This window comes from Mizuhopecten yessoensis, unplaced genomic scaffold (assembly GCF_002113885.1).
Source record: "Mizuhopecten yessoensis strain PY_sf001 unplaced genomic scaffold, ASM211388v2 scaffold10917, whole genome shotgun sequence".
Classification (NCBI taxonomy): domain Eukaryota; kingdom Metazoa; phylum Mollusca; class Bivalvia; order Pectinida; family Pectinidae; genus Mizuhopecten; species Mizuhopecten yessoensis.
In genome coordinates, this window is record NW_018408786.1 from 592,380 (window position 1) to 610,142 (window position 17,763).

Consider the following 17,763-nt stretch of genomic DNA (forward strand, 5'->3'; position numbering starts at 1 on the left):
GTCGTTTCATGTGTGTGAAGTTTTTTAGTTTTTGTCGAGACTTAATTAATAAACTTCAAATCAGTACTTGTTAAAATTGTCTCAATTTGATGCGCAAATAACATAATTTAAAAGTTTCATTGAGTCAGACTCGAACAAAAGTGGAAATGTTAGTTAAAGACATAGCTATTTACATTTATATGGTCAAAGAACTGTAAAGCCGCACTTCAGTAAAATTCAGAAAATTCCTTGACCTAAGTTAACTCAATGTTTAGTTGGAATATCTCGAGGTAAATTTGCCGATGTTAAGAAAAACACCTGTTATTGCTCACATTGTATTTCAGTGGTGACTGCCATTGGAGCATCTTGCGCGGTCCTTTTCTGTCTAATCGTCGCCGTCGTCGTACTCGTGCTGTACTTTAAAAGGTATGATATTCAACTTTAGTGATAAGCAGCATTTTGCAATAACCAAAGACATTTTTTTCAAAATCTCAAAGATATGTCTCCAGAAATGATATACTTCGCATATTTGAATACCAACATTACTATATGGTTTCCAGCTCATCGTGATGTTTACGCTAATTAACTCTTTTGACAAATAATGCATGTACCAATATTTAGAATTGCGTGTTTCTCGAAGGAAAATGATGTTACAACATCAGCTACACAGTATGTCATGGAAGATAAACTTACTAGATCTCCAGCTCCAAGTCCATCGCAGTAAACTCGGAAGCCGCATGACATCAAAGGTAGGGTATTCTTTTTACAATTCATCCCCTCCTTTCATTAGAAGAGTTTAACACATGTTTGAATTGATAGTAACTATATGATAGATCTAGTAACATGCATTGTACAACAATACAAGCCACAATCAGTTGATTTTCTAACCCTCAGAGCCTCGGATTTTAGGCAACCTAAAAATAAAAACTTCTGGTTTGATATTTTTTCATATCCTAAAGATAGAACAAGAAATTGAAACGTCACCGTATAAATAATGAATGACTTAAAAGTTATTATGATGACACATGAGAGCTGTCAATTTAGCGAACAAACAATTATTTGGAGTAGTTTGTGAAAAATAATAATTCCCCTCCTTGGAGATAAGACAGAAAATCTCAAACCTCGCTGTAAGATTTATAACATTGAGCTGGGCATTTATAATCTTGCCACGTGGGTCGGTCCAGGATATAGCATATACAAAGCTTACAGTGTTTCACATGCAAAACAACCCATATAACAGACAGGTATAATAATGAAATTGTCCATAAAACAATAATTAAATATGATGTGGGTTCCGGGTTTCATTTAGAACTATTTCTATATGCGGAGGTACTTATTATCTTTGCCTTACTTTTCCTTTGTGACATGTGTAATACGATTGGTTCACCTTTGTCGATGTATGTATACACGTCACGTGACCAAAAGTAGTGTCACTGCAGAAAATTGTCTAAATAACTAAGGGAAGAAGTCACGATTCAAACTTTGTTCACATACACCGTTTTTGTAATAAACGGCCTATATCAATTCATGTTGTGGTATTACTGGTTGGTATTTGACTATTGGACTACTAAGTGTAGTAGGGGCAATAACTCTGTTATCGTTCCTCGGAACAAAATGATAACACGGCTAAATGTAGATCATTTGCCGCATATATCAGCGATTTGAGTACGGCTCCATAACTTTCGCTGAAACTTTCCATGTTTGTAGAACTTAGTGCGATCTACCTCCTTGTATTTTGACCATTAGTTTCTGTATAATTCACCCTGGAGAATTAACGCTTAAAGCTCCAAACATAAGTAGTCTAAGTTATGCTGAAGAAAACGGTATATTTTGTTTTTCGATATCTTTCATAAAACGGCCCCAAGAGGGAAAATGGGGTGTATTTCTGGGGTTTCGTGCAATTTTCCAGAAGATCCGATTTCCCCGTAGTCAAGCGCAAATTTGGGTAACCCCTCTAGGCTAGAATTGAGATAAGAACTTCTTGCGCATGCGTTAAATACGAAGAAATGTTCTAGCCGCTTATCCGGTTTAACTTGTAGCGGTGAGTTGGATTGAATTTTTACTAGTGCCAGTAATTTTTACCATTTTACGATATCAAAGGCGATGTTCTAGGTGATACAAATCGTTCCGGCCCCCGAATTGTTCCGTCCATAGTCGTTCCGACCTTAGTAGTTTCGGCCCTATTCTTAGTCGTTCCGGCCCCATAATGTAATATTATATATATGTTTAATATGATTCAGTTGATTTTATTCTTATAATGTATAATTCATTTTACTTATTCAAAGAAGTAAAATTAAAAATTAACACATATATCACATTGTACATTTGTTTTCTTTTCATTTTACATGTGCGTTGTCTAAAATAAATGGCAAAACACACCTGTGAAAACATATAAGCGCATGGAGTAAGATTGTTATTCAAGACACATTTCAATCACTGTCTTTTGTTCATCTTATTACCTCGTTAAGAACTGTATGGCTTCTACCAAACGCCGTGTAAACACCATGGGGTCTACCGACGTTGTTTTTACTTTTAGTTGATGTATTTTTTGTCATCAAATCTTGTTAAAATCGATCTTTGTCGATCTTTTATGTGTGAAGATGCACATTTTTATGATTTCAACTAAACAGACAGTCGGCAACTTTAATAGAATAATTTTGTTATATAAGGAGCATATTTCGATAGAAAATTCATTGCGTTTATCATGTCTGACGTCTGCCGTAAGTGTATGAAGATTGTTCGGCCTCGCCAAATGTCGAGATGTTTCACTCCCAATTCATCGTGGCTCACCACATTTAACTCATCCTTTATTTTTGTTCAACGGACCCATGTTGACTCTGTTAGTCGCAGATAATGTTGCGATTTTGTCCATTTCTTTTCCTTTGCCTTCACGGCAGCATCATGCCAGACAAAGTTTGCAAAAGGAAAAGCCCTTGACCCTTATTCAAGGTCACAGGGGTCAAATTTGTTAAAACACTCGAACAATTTCTTCAATGTCATGTTGAATAGCCGTTTTAGCCGTGTTTAAACAGAATTATTGCCCTCTACACTTCATTTCATCTGTGACATCCCTTCGGGTGTCACCCCATTAGTATAACTTTGCTGTATGCCTGGTTATTGAACCGCACATCATCAAAAGAATTTTAAGCGTCTAGGCATACACTAAAAAGTATGTTGCTTTCTTTAAAGTATCGAAGTTTAGTTTATTATGAACATCTGAATTAGGAGATATTTTGATGTACTTATTATAAACGCATTTAACATACATTTATTTTTCTGAAGAAATTCTTTAAAATAAATAAAATCAAATGAATAAAAAATCCAATTCAACCTGCGTTGATTGTTTTAGGCTTATCAGCAGTGTTAACATTTCTCTTCTCTTTCTTAATTTCCAGTCTTTGGATTTCTCCCGGCGAAGTAGCGTTTCATCTCTGACGTCGGGCACGCAGCAGCATCAGATATTCATGACAACAGCAAAATACCATGGTTTGGTAGTCGCGATTAAAAATATCAACAAGTCCTATATCACCGCCACTGAAAAAGTTACCATGGAAATAAACCAGGTAGGCGGATGTGAAAACGTTAAATAGTTATGATAGTAGTACCTGATAATGTGATAAAACTAAAAAGAAATCCTATTTATGTTAAGGTAGAGTTATAAAAGTTAATTATAACATAGAGAACTCGTAATGAAATTAAACTAGCTTTGTTTAGCTAGGGTATCGATTGATATTAAAATAAATGTTAAGTTATTGTTTACAATAAGGTAATCATGTACAGACTAATGAGGTGGTTAATCAAGTTTAGCTACTGATACTTGTGTAGGCCTAGTTTAGCTATCGTTACGTAAGTGAAGTTAATTAACACTAACACAGACGAAGACCTGGGGAAAAGCGAGAGTGGGTACGGTTATTGAGGAAAAGATAAGAGTGGCTACTGATGAAAATTAGAGGAGCGGTTACGGTTACTGAGAAAAGGCGAAGAGCGGCTACTGAGGAATAATAAGAGCGGCTACGGTTACTGAGAAAAGAGTAAGAGTGGCTACTGAGGAAAAATTAGTGCGGCTACGGTTACTGAGAAAAGGCTAAAAGTGGCTACTGAGGAAAAATGAGAGCGGTTACGGTTACTGAGAAAAGGCTAAGAGTGGCTACTGAGGAATAATAAGAGCGGCTACGGTTACTGAGAAAAGAGTAAGAGTGGCTACTGAGGAAAAATTAGACCGGCTACGGTTACTGAGAAAAGGCTAAGAGTGGCTACTGAGGAATAATAAGAGCGGCTACGGTTACTGAGAAAAGGCTAAGAGTGGCTACTGAGGAACAATTAGAGCGGATACGGTTACTGAGAAAAGGCTAAGAGTGGCTACGGAGGAATAATAAGAGCGGCTACGGTTACTGAGAAAAGGCTAAGAGTGGCTACTGAGGAACAAAAAGAGCGGCTAAAGTTACTGAGGAAATGAATAACTAGTGTTTCCGATACAAAGATAGAGGAACTACTGTTATAGAGGAAAAGCTAGACTAATCACTAATCCCTACTTTTGTAGATGCGCAGTTTAAAAAACACCAATGTCAATCCACTTATTGGTGCAAGTATTGAAGTTGAGAAGATATTCCTCGTGTCCGAGTATTGTAGCAAGGGAAGTCTCCAGGACGTTCTACAAAACGACCATATCAACCTTGACCGCATCTTCAAAATATCATTTGCGTCGGACATTGCCAAGGTAAGACGCCATGAAGTAACGAAAGGGATTCTTCTACATAAAAATTCGTCAACATTGTATTGCTATCTTATATATAATAAGCCGTGGTTGCTGTTTTGTTTCCTAAGGACACCCTTGTTGAGAAATTAGTGTTCATTAGTTGTCCGGAGAATCTACTTGTCTATGAATTTGTTGTTGTAAGTCATGCTGACGAAATTTATAAAAACAAAATAGGCTTTGGATATCCTGATTAGGGCGTTGACTATCCTTGTAAACGCATTTGTCCGGTTAGCTTTCTGAGGGTTGTCCATTGATAAAACTCTCCTTTGTATGTAATACTGCTTCAAACATATGAAGTTAAACGAACAAAAATGTTCAGTAATTTTCTGGATTTTATTATGAATGTAACTCTCATCCATAGAATTACCACAGAAATAGTAAAACAAAATCCAGAATGTATTTTACTATATCAATTTGAACACTTCTTATACCCTATTTAATTAAGCAGTCATCGGTTAAGTTCATAATATGCTCAAAACCACGAGTCACTGACCAGAAAACGTTAATATGCTACGATTAAATTGAATAAAAAGACATCTTTTTTACCACTTTTACTATTGCGCGGAGAAAACTTTTGTCGAATCATTAAACAAATCTTAAAATAACTGTATAAAAGATGTTTGACCTATATTGATAAGCAATAGGAAAAACAACTTTTATTCTATTAATTTTCTTCGCGCTCATTATAAAAATGTAGAAACTTTTCACTTTTTTTGTTAGTTTTCCGTGAAAACACCTACTTTTAGCGATGGAGATACTTAATTTGATTTGCACAGTTTTATTAATTATTGTCTGATGTAAAATAAACTAACCATGGCATTTGTTATTTCAGTTATTTTGAAGAAATAACATAAGTTAATTAAGGCATTGGTTGTTTTTAGTTTTCCGTGGATACACCTAATTGGGTTTTTGATTAATTTTAGTTGTTCGTGGAAACACTTCATAATGGCACTGTTTGTTGTTTCTATTGTTTATCCTTATTTATATTGTCCAGGAAATGATAATGTTTTTTATCGTTTTTATGTTGTTTATCCTTTTTTATATTGTTTATCCATGTTTATATTGTTTATCCTTGTTTTTGTTGTTTATCCTTGTTTTTTTTGTTTATCCTTGTTTATATTGTTTATCCTTGTTATATAATTTATCCTTGTTTATGTTGCTTATCCTTGTTTATGTTGTTTATCCTTGTTTATATTGTTTATCCTTGTTTATATTGTTTATCCTTGTTTATATTGTTTATCCTTGTTTATGATGTTTTTGTTTATACTTATATATGTTGTTTATCCTTGTTTTTGTTGTTTATCCTTGTTTATGTTGTTTATCCTTGTTATATAGTTTATCCTTGTTTATGTTGTTTATCCTTGTTTATGTTGTTTATCCTTGTTTATATTGTTTATCCTTGTTTATATTGTTTATCCTTGTTTATATTGTTTATCCTTGTTTATGATGTTTTTGTTTATACTTATATATGTTGTTTATCCTTGTTTATGTTGTTTATCCTTGTTTATGTTGTTTATCCTTGTTTATGTTGTTTATCCTTGTTTATGTTGTTTATCCTTGTTTATGTTGTTTATCCTTGTTTATGTTGTTTATCCTTGTTTATGTTGTTTATCCTTGTTTATGTTGTTTATCCTTGTTTATATTGTTTATCCTTGTTTATATTGTTTATCCTTGTTTATATTGTTTATCCTTGTTTATGATGTTTTTGTTTATACTTATATATGTTGTTTATCCTTGTTTATGTTGTTTATCCTTGTTTATGTTGTTTATCCTTGTTTATGTTGTTTATCCTTGTTTATGTTGTTTATCCTTGTTTATGTTGTTTATCCTTGTTTATGTTGTTTATCCTTGTTTATGTTGTTTATCCTTGTTTATGTTGTTTATCCTTGTTTATATTGTTTATCCTTGTTTATATTGTTTATCCTTGTTTATATTGTTTATCCTTGTTTATGATGTTTTTGTTTATACTTATATATGTTGTTTATCCTTGTTTTTGTTGTTTATCCTTGTTTATGTTGTTTATCCTTGTTTATATTGTTTATCCTTGTTTATCCTTGTTTATATTGTTTATCCTTGTTTATATTGTTTATCCTTGTTTATGATGTTTTTGTTTATACTTATATATGTTGTTTTTCCTTGTTTTTGTTGTTTATCCTTGTTTATGTTGTTTATCCTTGTTTATGTTGTTTATCCTTGTTTATATTGTTTATCCTTGTTTATATTGTTTATCCTTGTTTATGTTGTCCAGGGAATGATCTTCATCCACCACTCGATTATCCAGTGTCATGGCCGCCTCAAATCCACCAATGTGTTGGTTGACAGTCACTGGGTGTGTAAGGTTGCCGATATGGCTATGCCAGTCTTCCGAGAGGGAGAGCGAGACGATGATCAGGGAAAGCATGCTCTCTACAGAAGTAAGAAAGTTCGCAGTAAATTAGTACTTAACCACAGCAAATAAGACGTATACCAAATACAACATTGTTATTTCACTGGTTTCTTTTGAAATGTTTAAAATCCTTTCAAAATGGTATCCCGATACATATACCAATGATCTTTTCAGAAATGCTGTGGACGGCGCCGGAGTTACTACGTAATCCGGATGAGTTTCCAAGGGGTACCCAAAAGGCAGACGTGTATGCATACGGAATAATTCTACAGGAAATCCTGACGAAATCTGAGCCGTATAGCTGTTCTCTGGATGAACCGAGTGGTGAGTATCATATTTATAACCGGTAAAGTCACCATTGGTATCTTTGTACTAAAAACGTATATTTTAAACACCTAGCTCTTTACACTAGAAATATGTATATCTCTTAAATATATTGTTTAAATTACATGAAATTTATTTATGAAAAGCATTCTTAAGTACATACATCTGTTGTTGTACACTAATTATTCTTGTCTATAATGTAAGTATAACTTGACAAATGTGTTCATCCACTACTGGCTAATTGACTGCTCACTTGGTATCCTTTTTTTTCGAGGGCAATTTTTTTTTGCCTTTTTCCAAAACTACTTTCCTACATATATTAACCAACGTTACATTTTGAACTGCACTTTTCGAGGGAATGTTATTTCTACCAAAATAATAACTGTTTAACTTATGCAGGCCATATCCGTTCATTTAAATACATTGTATGATATATATTATCATATTAATTATAGCATAATTATAATCAAACTGTTACCAAAGTGGAAGTTTAAGGATACGGCCCAACGTTTTTGTTTAGTTAATATGCTTAATACTAATCCAAGTTTAATAGAAAAATATACATAAAAAAAACTGCATTTTCTGTAATTTAAGGTGATTGGCAGTAAAACACAGTTTAAAATTAATCATTGTCAATTGCTATTTTAATGTAGAAGATGAATATGATAATGTGATAATATGACATAATATGCGATCTGATCATTGATGTGTGAAGTAGTTGAATAAATACGAGTACGATAGTGAGGTTATATAAAGATTTGTATGATTTTAGACATAGTGGCGAGAGTTAAGGAGTTGGAACATCCCCCTTACCGCCCTAAGGTACCTCAGGATAGTGCCGAGGATTCAGTATTAGATCTGATGAGAATCTGCTGGGAGGAGACCCCCATGTTACGACCAAACTTTGACACCATTGCCTCCACACTCAAGAAGTGCACCAAGGGAAAGTACGTCGTTACACAGCGCATCAGCTTACAAAGCTGATTATAATTATCAAATTCCTAGTCAGTATCCAACATTTCTCCACTCATCACTGGTCAAAATCATGTTAACTTTTCCAATTTTGCTCAACGAGAATCTCTAGACTAGTTTCCTTACCTATTTTACTGCCAGGGATGCAAATAAAACCATTTTACTTATCTAGCCTGCTCCCCTGGAACCACGAGACTAGTTTACTAACATATTTTCATGGCATGGAACGAACGCCAGACTAGTTTCCGTATCAACAGTTCTCCTCAGCACTTGACCAGTTTTCCAAGTCTAATATATTCGTCCGTACTTTTTTCAAGATTCTCCGTGTTAACGTTTCCTTAAGTTGTTCATATTTTGCCCCACTTCCGTCGAATTTGAGTTCAAATTACTGTTTTGTTAACATTTCTGTAATTTCTTTCTAAATTTTTTTCTTGCTTTAACGAATTATTAGGCAATACCACCATTCTGATTTCCATGGCCCCAGGCTCATTTACCAACCTGTTTTAATGTGTGTGTTTACTACTCTTAGACTGATAGTCTGAGTATCTCGTGTTTATCTGTCAACCAATGTAGCATTGTTTAACTGAAACACTGTTCGCTTACCTGTTATACTAACATGATTTCCTCCTCTATAGAAATAGAAACCAGGTGTTTGCTAACCTGTTATACTTACATGATTTCCTCTACAGAAATACAAACCTGGTTGACCAGATGATACATATGATGGAGAAATACTCAGAACATCTCGAGGAGGTGGTAGAGGAGCGTACAGTACAGCTGGAGGAGGAACAGAGAAAGACAGAAGAACTACTGAGTCGGATGTTGCCCAGGTACACACACGTAACATAAATACATATTGACATGAGGGTACTAACGCGGGATTGCGATATGTTCGTATAGTGTGTTTTCCTATGTTGTCGCATGAACTGTTGTTCATTATGGAAATCTTGATCACAATGGTGTTAAATGTAAACATGTATGTAACACGGTCGAATGTTATTAGTCTTCGATCAATAAAAATAGTTTAGTATTGTGTTTTCTGAAATAAATGCCCATAAATGGTAATTAGTTCTAACATGTTTATTTTTCAGGTTTTACTCGATCTTTTATTTGTATCGTGTTATGTTTCTACTGATACAATTTAAATTTGATGTATTTTCACGAAATTCGAATGTTATTAATCATGAGAAATGTATTAGTCTTGTGTCTGAGAACATGTGTGAGTCCTGTGCTTGAAGACAGCCATGTTTGTTTCGATTGCCTGCAGACATGTTTGATTATAGTGATAAAGTCAAGTGTTTAATGGCATGCTTGGGTATTTGGTCAGAGAACGGGTGTAAGTCAATTGTTTGATGGCATGCTTGGGTATTTGGTCAGAGAACGGGGGTGAGTCAATTGTTTGATGGCATGCTTGGGTATTGGGTGAGACAACGGGTCTAAGTCAAGTGATTGATGGCATGCTTGGGTATTGGGTCATAGAACGGGTGTAAGTCAAGTGTTTGATGGCATGCTTGCGTATTGGGTCAGAAAACAGGTGTAAATCAAGTCATGCTTGGGTATTTGGTCAGAGAACGGGTGTAAGTCAATTATTTGATGGCATGCTTGGGTATTGGGTCAGATAACGGGGGTGAGTCAATTGTTTGATGGCATGCTTGCGTATTGGGTCAGAGAACGGGGGTGAGTCAATTGTTTGATGGCATGCTTGGGTATTGGGTCAGATAACGGGGGTGAGTCAATTGTTTGATGGCATGCTTGCGTATTGGGTCAGAGAACGGGGTGAGTCAATTGTTTGATGGCATGCTTGGGTATTTGGTCATAGAACGAGTGTAAGTAAAATGTTTGATGGCATGCTTGGGTATTGGGTCAGAGAACGGGTGTAAGTAAAATGTTTGATGGCATGCTTGGGTATTGGGTCAGAGAACGGGTGTAAGTCAAGTGTTTGATGGCATGCTTTAATATTGTGCCTGATGACATTTCTGAGTTAAGTGACTGGTGTGCCTTTGTAGGTCAATAACCAACGACCTAAAGATTGGTAGGATGGTGGAGCCGGAGACGTACGAAGAGGTGACGGTATTTTTCAGCGATATCGTCGGCTTCACGGCCCTCTCGTCAGACAGCACTCCGGTAGAGGTGAGAATGAATAAACATTACAGTATAATTATTCAAATGTGGCCATCATAAAAAATAAAGGGAATGACGAAGTTAATGCACTTGATAACAGATACTGTTTTTTTTCTTCAAATATACGATTTCCACAACTAAACTAAAAGCAACATTTATTGTATTGTTTTATGTTTTAATATCGTGTTATTGTGATAAAAATAAAAACACGTTGTTTTATTTCAGGTTGTGAACTTCCTGAACGACTTATACATATGTTTTGATAAAATCATCGAACATTATGACGTCTACAAGGTAGGTACGACGTAAAATTACCAAAATTGATAATTTTGGGCCAAAATAAACTGCATCAGTGTTTCAAGAATTGAAATCAAGTTCTTATAAGAGTTCGTTTGCATTAGTTTATATAGTTAGATTTCACAAGACTATCTTTGATAGTTCGATTGCATTAGATAGCCCTCCACTAGTAATGAATTCATATTTCTCTCAATTTACTTTATTTCTATGTACGTTTCTTCCCTTTTTTAAAACAAACAGCGGGATCTGAACGCATAACAGATTCACACTTTCTCTAGGCATGATATGGAAAAAAGTTACCGATTAAATAAAATCTACAAGGAGAAGTAAGTTCAGTAAGATGTTGGGTTTAAGACTGATTAAGGTATAGCTGTCTCTCTTGACCTTTCAGAACGCTATCTTAAATGGTGTAGGATTTGACCTTTCTTAAAATTTCTTATTCCATTCTCAGTTGCTTTGTTATTACCATTCTTTGAATGAGGGATATTTGGATAACAGTCGACCGATTTCCAGTTCTAGATGATGAAATTGGTCTGTTTTGGTTTATTTTGATTGACTGTACTTTCCTTTGACTACAGGTAGAGACAATAGGCGATGCATACATGGTCGTTTCGGGACTGCCAGCACGAAACGGAAACCAACATGCCGGGCAGATTGCAAGTTTAGCACTGGAGCTGCTAAACGCCGTCCTCACCTTCAGAATACGTCACCGTCCAGATAAACAGCTACAGCTTCGCATCGGAATACACTCAGGTGAACTGATGACCTTGTCACATTATCTTTAGATGATATACGGCTGATATCATTCACTGATGGAGGATTATTAAACATGAGTCAATCATATGTTCAGCTATTTGATACATTCTACCGCCTTCTATGGCAATATATATGGCTCTTCAATTTGCTTATTTATAAAATCTAAAGAACAGACTTGAATAATTGTAACATAAAAGCAAAATTTTATGACATGAAAAAAAAAAAAAAAAAAACCCAGACTTTTTGTTATTTAATTAGAAGTCGAACTACACTTATCAGCAATACGAACATTAGTTCCAGCTCCGCTAGAAAATTAATAATTAATTTATATATTCTCTTTATTTTGATTTTTTTTCTTATAAATAATTCCATGTATTTGAATTTCTAAGTAAAAATGGAAAAGTAAAATAGAAGAAACAAATACAATCGGGTGGAATCCAACATACTAACTGATAGTGATATTGGTGTCTCCTGTTTAATTGCATTGTCTGGTTGACCATCGATCTAGTGACATGTGTTGCATTTAATCAAATTATATATATATATTTTTCATTTAGGTCCTGTGGCGGCTGGAGTGGTGGGACTAAAAATGCCACGCTACTGTTTATTTGGGGATACCGTCAACTACGCCTCGAGGATGGAATCCACAGGACTTGGTATGACTGAGGCCTGAAAGCATATATATCTTTCTTTCAAATTCCAATTTTAAACAGGCATTGTTTTGTGTAAAGTAATGATACTATATCCAAAATAATTCTTTAGCTCAGATATACTTTAAAACAAAAAAGATTTAAACAATAGACGTTGACTGTTATCCCTTACTGCTCTTTTCGCAAATTCAAACACCTGTTACGCATTTTCTCAAGAGCATTTGAGTGAGTGAAACATCTTCATACATACCTTTGAGCGAGGCAATTTCTCATTTGCTGAAGTATATCAGGAAGTTGTTTACTCAAATACCTTTGATTAAGGTTTCCTCAGATACCTTTTTCTCAAATTTATTAAGATGTCGTTTTCTCAAATAGCTGTACATTAATTGTTTTCTCGATTCCATGTGAGAAAGGCATTTCTTCAAATATATGAGGCAGTCGTTTTCTCGAATCCCTGTGAGAACATATATAGTGGTAAGCAGTATATACGAATACACGCCCTACATTTATTAAGTCACAGGATATTCGGATAAAGTGTGGTCGTTCGGAAAACAACTACAAAAAGCGGTATCTGAGAATGCGAGTACCAGCTACACCAGTTTATCAATTTTACAAATGCATACTCACCAAACAGATAAGTACCTGATTAAGGTCAAACTTGAGTTGGATAGAAAATTAAATCTTCGTGCTTTTTAAAATCTAAGAAAACAATTAAAAAAATGTGTACCCTTTTGAGATATATGGTCCACCTGTAACAATTTGTATCTTGTGGTGGTTATTTAACAACACTTATCTGGTAGTGGTTATTACACAACACTTATCTTGTAGTGGTTATTACACAACACTTATCTTGTGGTGGTAATCAAACAACACTTATCTGGTGGTGATCATTAAACAACACTTATCTGGTGGTGGTCATTAAACAACGCTTATCTTGTAGTGATCATTAAACAACACTTATCATGTAGTGATCATTAAACAACACTTATCTTGTAGTGATCATTAAACAACACTTATCATGTAGTGATCATTAAACAACACTTATCTTGTAGTGATCATTAAACAACACTTATCTTGTGGTGGTCATTAAAGAACACTTACCTTGTGGTGGTCATTACACAACACTTATCTTGTGGCGGTCATTAAACAAAACGTATCCTGTGGTGGTCATTACACAACACTTATCTTGTGGCGGTCATTAAACAAAACGTATCCTGTGGTGGTCATTACACAACACTTATCTTGTGGTGGTCATTAAACAACGCTTATCCTGCGATTGTCATTAAATATCACTTATCATGTAGTGGTCATTAAACAACACTTACCTTGTGGTGGTGATTAAACAACACTTATCTTGTGGTGGGGATTAAACAACACTTATCTTGTGGTGGTCATTAAACAACACTTATCATGTAGTGGTTATTTTACAACACTTATCATGTAGTGGTTATTTGACAACACTTATCTTGTGGTGGTCATTACACAACACTTATCTTGTGGTGGTCATTACACAACACTTATCTTGTGGTGGTCATTAAACAACACGTATCCTGTGGTGGTCATTACACAACACTTATCTTGTGGTGGTCATTAAAGAACACTTACCTTGTGGTGGTCATTACACAACACTTACCTTGTGGTGGTCATTACACAACACTTATCTTGTGGTGGTCATTACACAACACTTATCTTGTGGTGGTCATTAAACAACACTTATCCTGCGATTGTCATTAAATATCACTTATCATGTAGTGGTCATTAAACAACACTTACCTTGTGGTGGTGATTAAACAACACTTATCTTGTGGTGGTGATTAAACAACACTTATCTTGTGGTGGTCATTCAACAACACTTATCTTCTGGTGGTCATTAAACAACACTTACCTTGTGGTGGTGATTAAACAACACTTATCCTGCGATTGGCATTAAATATCACTTATGGGGGAGTGGTCATTAAACAACACTTAACTTGTGGTGGTGATTAAGCAACACTTATCTTGTGGTGGTCATTAAAGAACACTTACCTTGTGTTGGTGATTAAACAACACTTATCTTCTGGTGGTAATCAAACAACAATTATCTTGTGGTGGTAATCAAACAACACTTATCTGGTGGTGATCATTAAACAACACTTAACTTGTGGTGGTGATTAAGCAACACTTATCTTGTGGTTGTTATTAAACAGCACTTATCTTGTGGTGGTAATTCAACAACACATATCTTCTGGTGGTCATTACACAACACTTATCTTGTAGTGGTTATTACACAACACTTATCTTGTGGTGGTCATGGTCATTAAACAACACTTATCATGTAGTGGTTATTTTACAACACTTATCTTGTGGTGGTCATTAAACAACACTTATCTTGTGGTGGTAATCAAACAACACTTATCTGGTGGTGGTAATCAAACAACACTTATCTTGTGGTGGTCATTAAACAACAACACCTATCTTCTGATGGTCATTAAACAATATTAATTTCAAATTTGTGTGGGCCGCACATACATGTTCGCATTTTTCGAGTCTCATCAGCGTTGCTAGATGCCAAAAGACAGGAATAAGGAAAACAGTGATAAGTGTGAAATTCATTTTTGGGTATGTTTTGAAAAACATCCTATGTCTAATGACATTTAAAGACAAGGAAACTAATCTGGTGTTTATGTTTTACAGCTCTGAAGATACACGTTAGTCCAGAAACGACTAAAATCCTGAAGGAGGTTGGAGGATTCCATCTAAAGTTGAGGGGTCCTGTTCCAATGAAGGTACGTATCACTCTGGTAAACTTCCCTAGTAGAATTCGATAAAAAGCTGGGGATCCTAATTATGACAAAGTTACAAATCTCCATAGAAAATTCATAATTTATGATAGGTAGACCAGGAACCTGGAAAAGTGATATTGACCGAGGTTAGTATTTCTCTTTCATGTTACTATCGGATCAAGTTAATCATACAGTCTATAACTGTATGATTATATATGCAGAAATATAAATAAAGGTTCCTTTTAAGATGGCTAAGATTTTTCTATCAAGTTAAATTAAAGTTTCAAATTGATTAAGCCGAAGTACAGTTGCGCTTGTAATTACAAGGTATATGTGATTTTAAAAGATTGCTTAACATAAAATAAACTTTTCAAATATTTATCAAGCAATTATTATGAAACAGGTCCCGAAGTTATCTTCAAATTAGATTTTCTAATGTCAATTCATAAATATTTTATGGAATGTAAATTCATTTAAGATGTTTATGTGCGAGCACTTTCAATTTCAGGGCAAAGGAACAGTGGAAACATTTTTCTTGGAAGGTAAGGACGGGTTCAACAAACCCCTTCCTGTTGTTTCAGAAGACGGGCTCAACAAACCCGCTCCTGTTGTTGCAGGGGACGGGCTTAACAAACCCACTCCTGTTGTTGCAGAGGATGGGCTCAACAAACCCATTCCTGTTGTTGCAGAGGACATGCTCAACAAACCCGTTCCTGTTGTTGCAGAGGACGGACCAAATAAGATCCTTCCTGTTGTTGCAGAGGAAGAATCGAGTGTGAATTGACTGACATTTATATATTTACTACTGTAGTCAGAGTTGTATGTGGTATGTGTGTAGATATGTAATGGCAGAGGTGAAAAAGTCGAAAAAAATGGTGACAGCGGTGGGATGTGTATCTTATGAAATACGTTGTTAATTGTTGAGATATTACTGGATCAAAGTTTTGAAAATGGTGATAATGTCAACGAAGTGATAATTAAGATGCTCATGGATCTCACTACAAACCCTTACAACGAGGTAATTTTACCGAACTGTAGACAAAATATGGACATGGTCAAAAGATACTTATATATATTATATGCACCACATAAGACGATTTTGTCTAGCAACAATGAAAAAAGATTTTCTTGGGTTAAGATAGTCTATACATGAACCCGATATCAATAATAATTAAAGAAGACAGCAATGATATACATGAAAACAAAGCAAACTATCAGGGGCCAAAAAAGATTCGAATTGCAGACGTTTACAAAATATATACAGCTGTCGGACGTTATGTTCATTAGACCAGAAATCGCATACAGGGAGCGGTAACCAAAAGAAACTTTACGCTTATAAAACGGCAACTGTTCGAATATTCTATTATTGAGCACTTTCCAATCGGAAGATCACTAATATATTTTATATTCTATTTCTTGGACGAAGTCAGTCCTCGGATAGGAAAGTAAAAAAATATTATTAAGGTCGGGGAAAGTTAAAACCCTCTGTTTTCAGAAATAACTATATATAAATAGCGATCGATCTCAGTCTTTCCAATTTTGATTATTGTTAAATAATATATTTCCCGTTTTCTCAACTGGCCACTTTAGACAAAACACTGTTGCGTGACCGCCAGTAGATATTTAATAAGTGTAAAGAGTTACTCCGTCCACTTCACCGCGATGCCGAGAGGTTAACGCGTCTGACCGTCTACGATCACTAGCCACCCACCACTAGGTTACTGGTTCGTGACCTACGTGGGGCAATCGCGATCGCCAGGTGCTGGTAGCAGGTCGGTGTTTTTTCTCCGGGTACTCCGGCTTTCCTTCATTACCAAAACCTGGCACGTCCTTAAATGACCATAGCTGTTCATAGGACGTAAAGCACTAACAAACAAACTTAACTCCGTCCAATGAACAGGTTATTCAAGTTTGATATTGCTTACGTCATTTTTATTATCTTTCATGAGATTGTACTAAATAGATTATTCCTTTGTATGTCAAGGTCAAAGCTATGCATGTGTCTATAAGTTTGCTTCCTAAGTCTAACCTCATCTTCACATACTTGTTAGAAGTAGACACCGAAGCATTTTTTCTATTCGTCCTATAAAGGCCATGTTCATTCAAGATAACTCATTTCTTGACAGAACATTTCAGCTTTTGAATTGTGTGTATGGCTTCGACTTTTCCAAACGTTACCAAGCTATAATACATAGGTTTTGTGAGTGGTAGATACCTTTGTATTTTTTAGGTTATTCCGTCAAAGGTCAAAAACTCTTACACATACAGTTTATTTTGCACGTGCATAACTATATCAAATGTGTATAAAAATACAAAGTGGATCCCGGGCTTTTGACTGGGCATCCTATATTTTGCCCATAAAACGATTAGCGGGAGTCGACTATGAGGACCAGCCGGTGGTATTGTCATAGTTACTGATGTTTACATGTTATTAAGTAGCGGACAATATGAGATTACTATTTTCCTAATTCCTTGTTTATTAACTTTTTTGTAATAAATTATCTATCATTTCTATGAATCTTCTCGTTCCTTCATTGATGTTGATGACTGTATGTCTAGATTGGAATCGTCTGATAATCTCGTACATGCGTCTGTTATTTCCTTATACACTATGTTTGAAAGCAAACCCCCTGAATGGAAAATGATTTTGCTTCTATTTCTGTACTAAACATTTCGGGACGCTCGAGAATTTTATTTTTCAAATAATTGTTATAAAAATACTGTTTTTCTTATGGTAGCTATATGATTTTTTCTTACTAA

At 35.1% G+C, this 17,763-nt stretch overlaps 1 protein-coding gene across 1 annotated transcript; it reads left to right on the plus strand.

The window, feature by feature from the left end:
- Nucleotides 1–369: 369 nt before the first annotated feature.
- On the plus strand, nt 370–17,496 carry LOC110463590 (atrial natriuretic peptide receptor 1-like). Its single transcript, XM_021518314.1, has 14 exons — nt 370–405; nt 620–728; nt 3,375–3,542; nt 4,520–4,696; nt 6,984–7,149; nt 7,296–7,445; nt 8,218–8,392; nt 9,107–9,247; nt 10,424–10,547; nt 10,764–10,832; nt 11,414–11,588; nt 12,149–12,247; nt 14,915–15,006; nt 15,512–17,496. The coding sequence occupies exons 2-14, from the start codon at nt 624–626 to the stop codon at nt 15,785–15,787; spliced, it is 1,917 nt and encodes a 638-aa protein (XP_021373989.1). The 5' UTR covers nt 370–405; nt 620–623; the 3' UTR covers nt 15,788–17,496.
- Nucleotides 17,497–17,763: the final 267 nt, after the last annotated feature.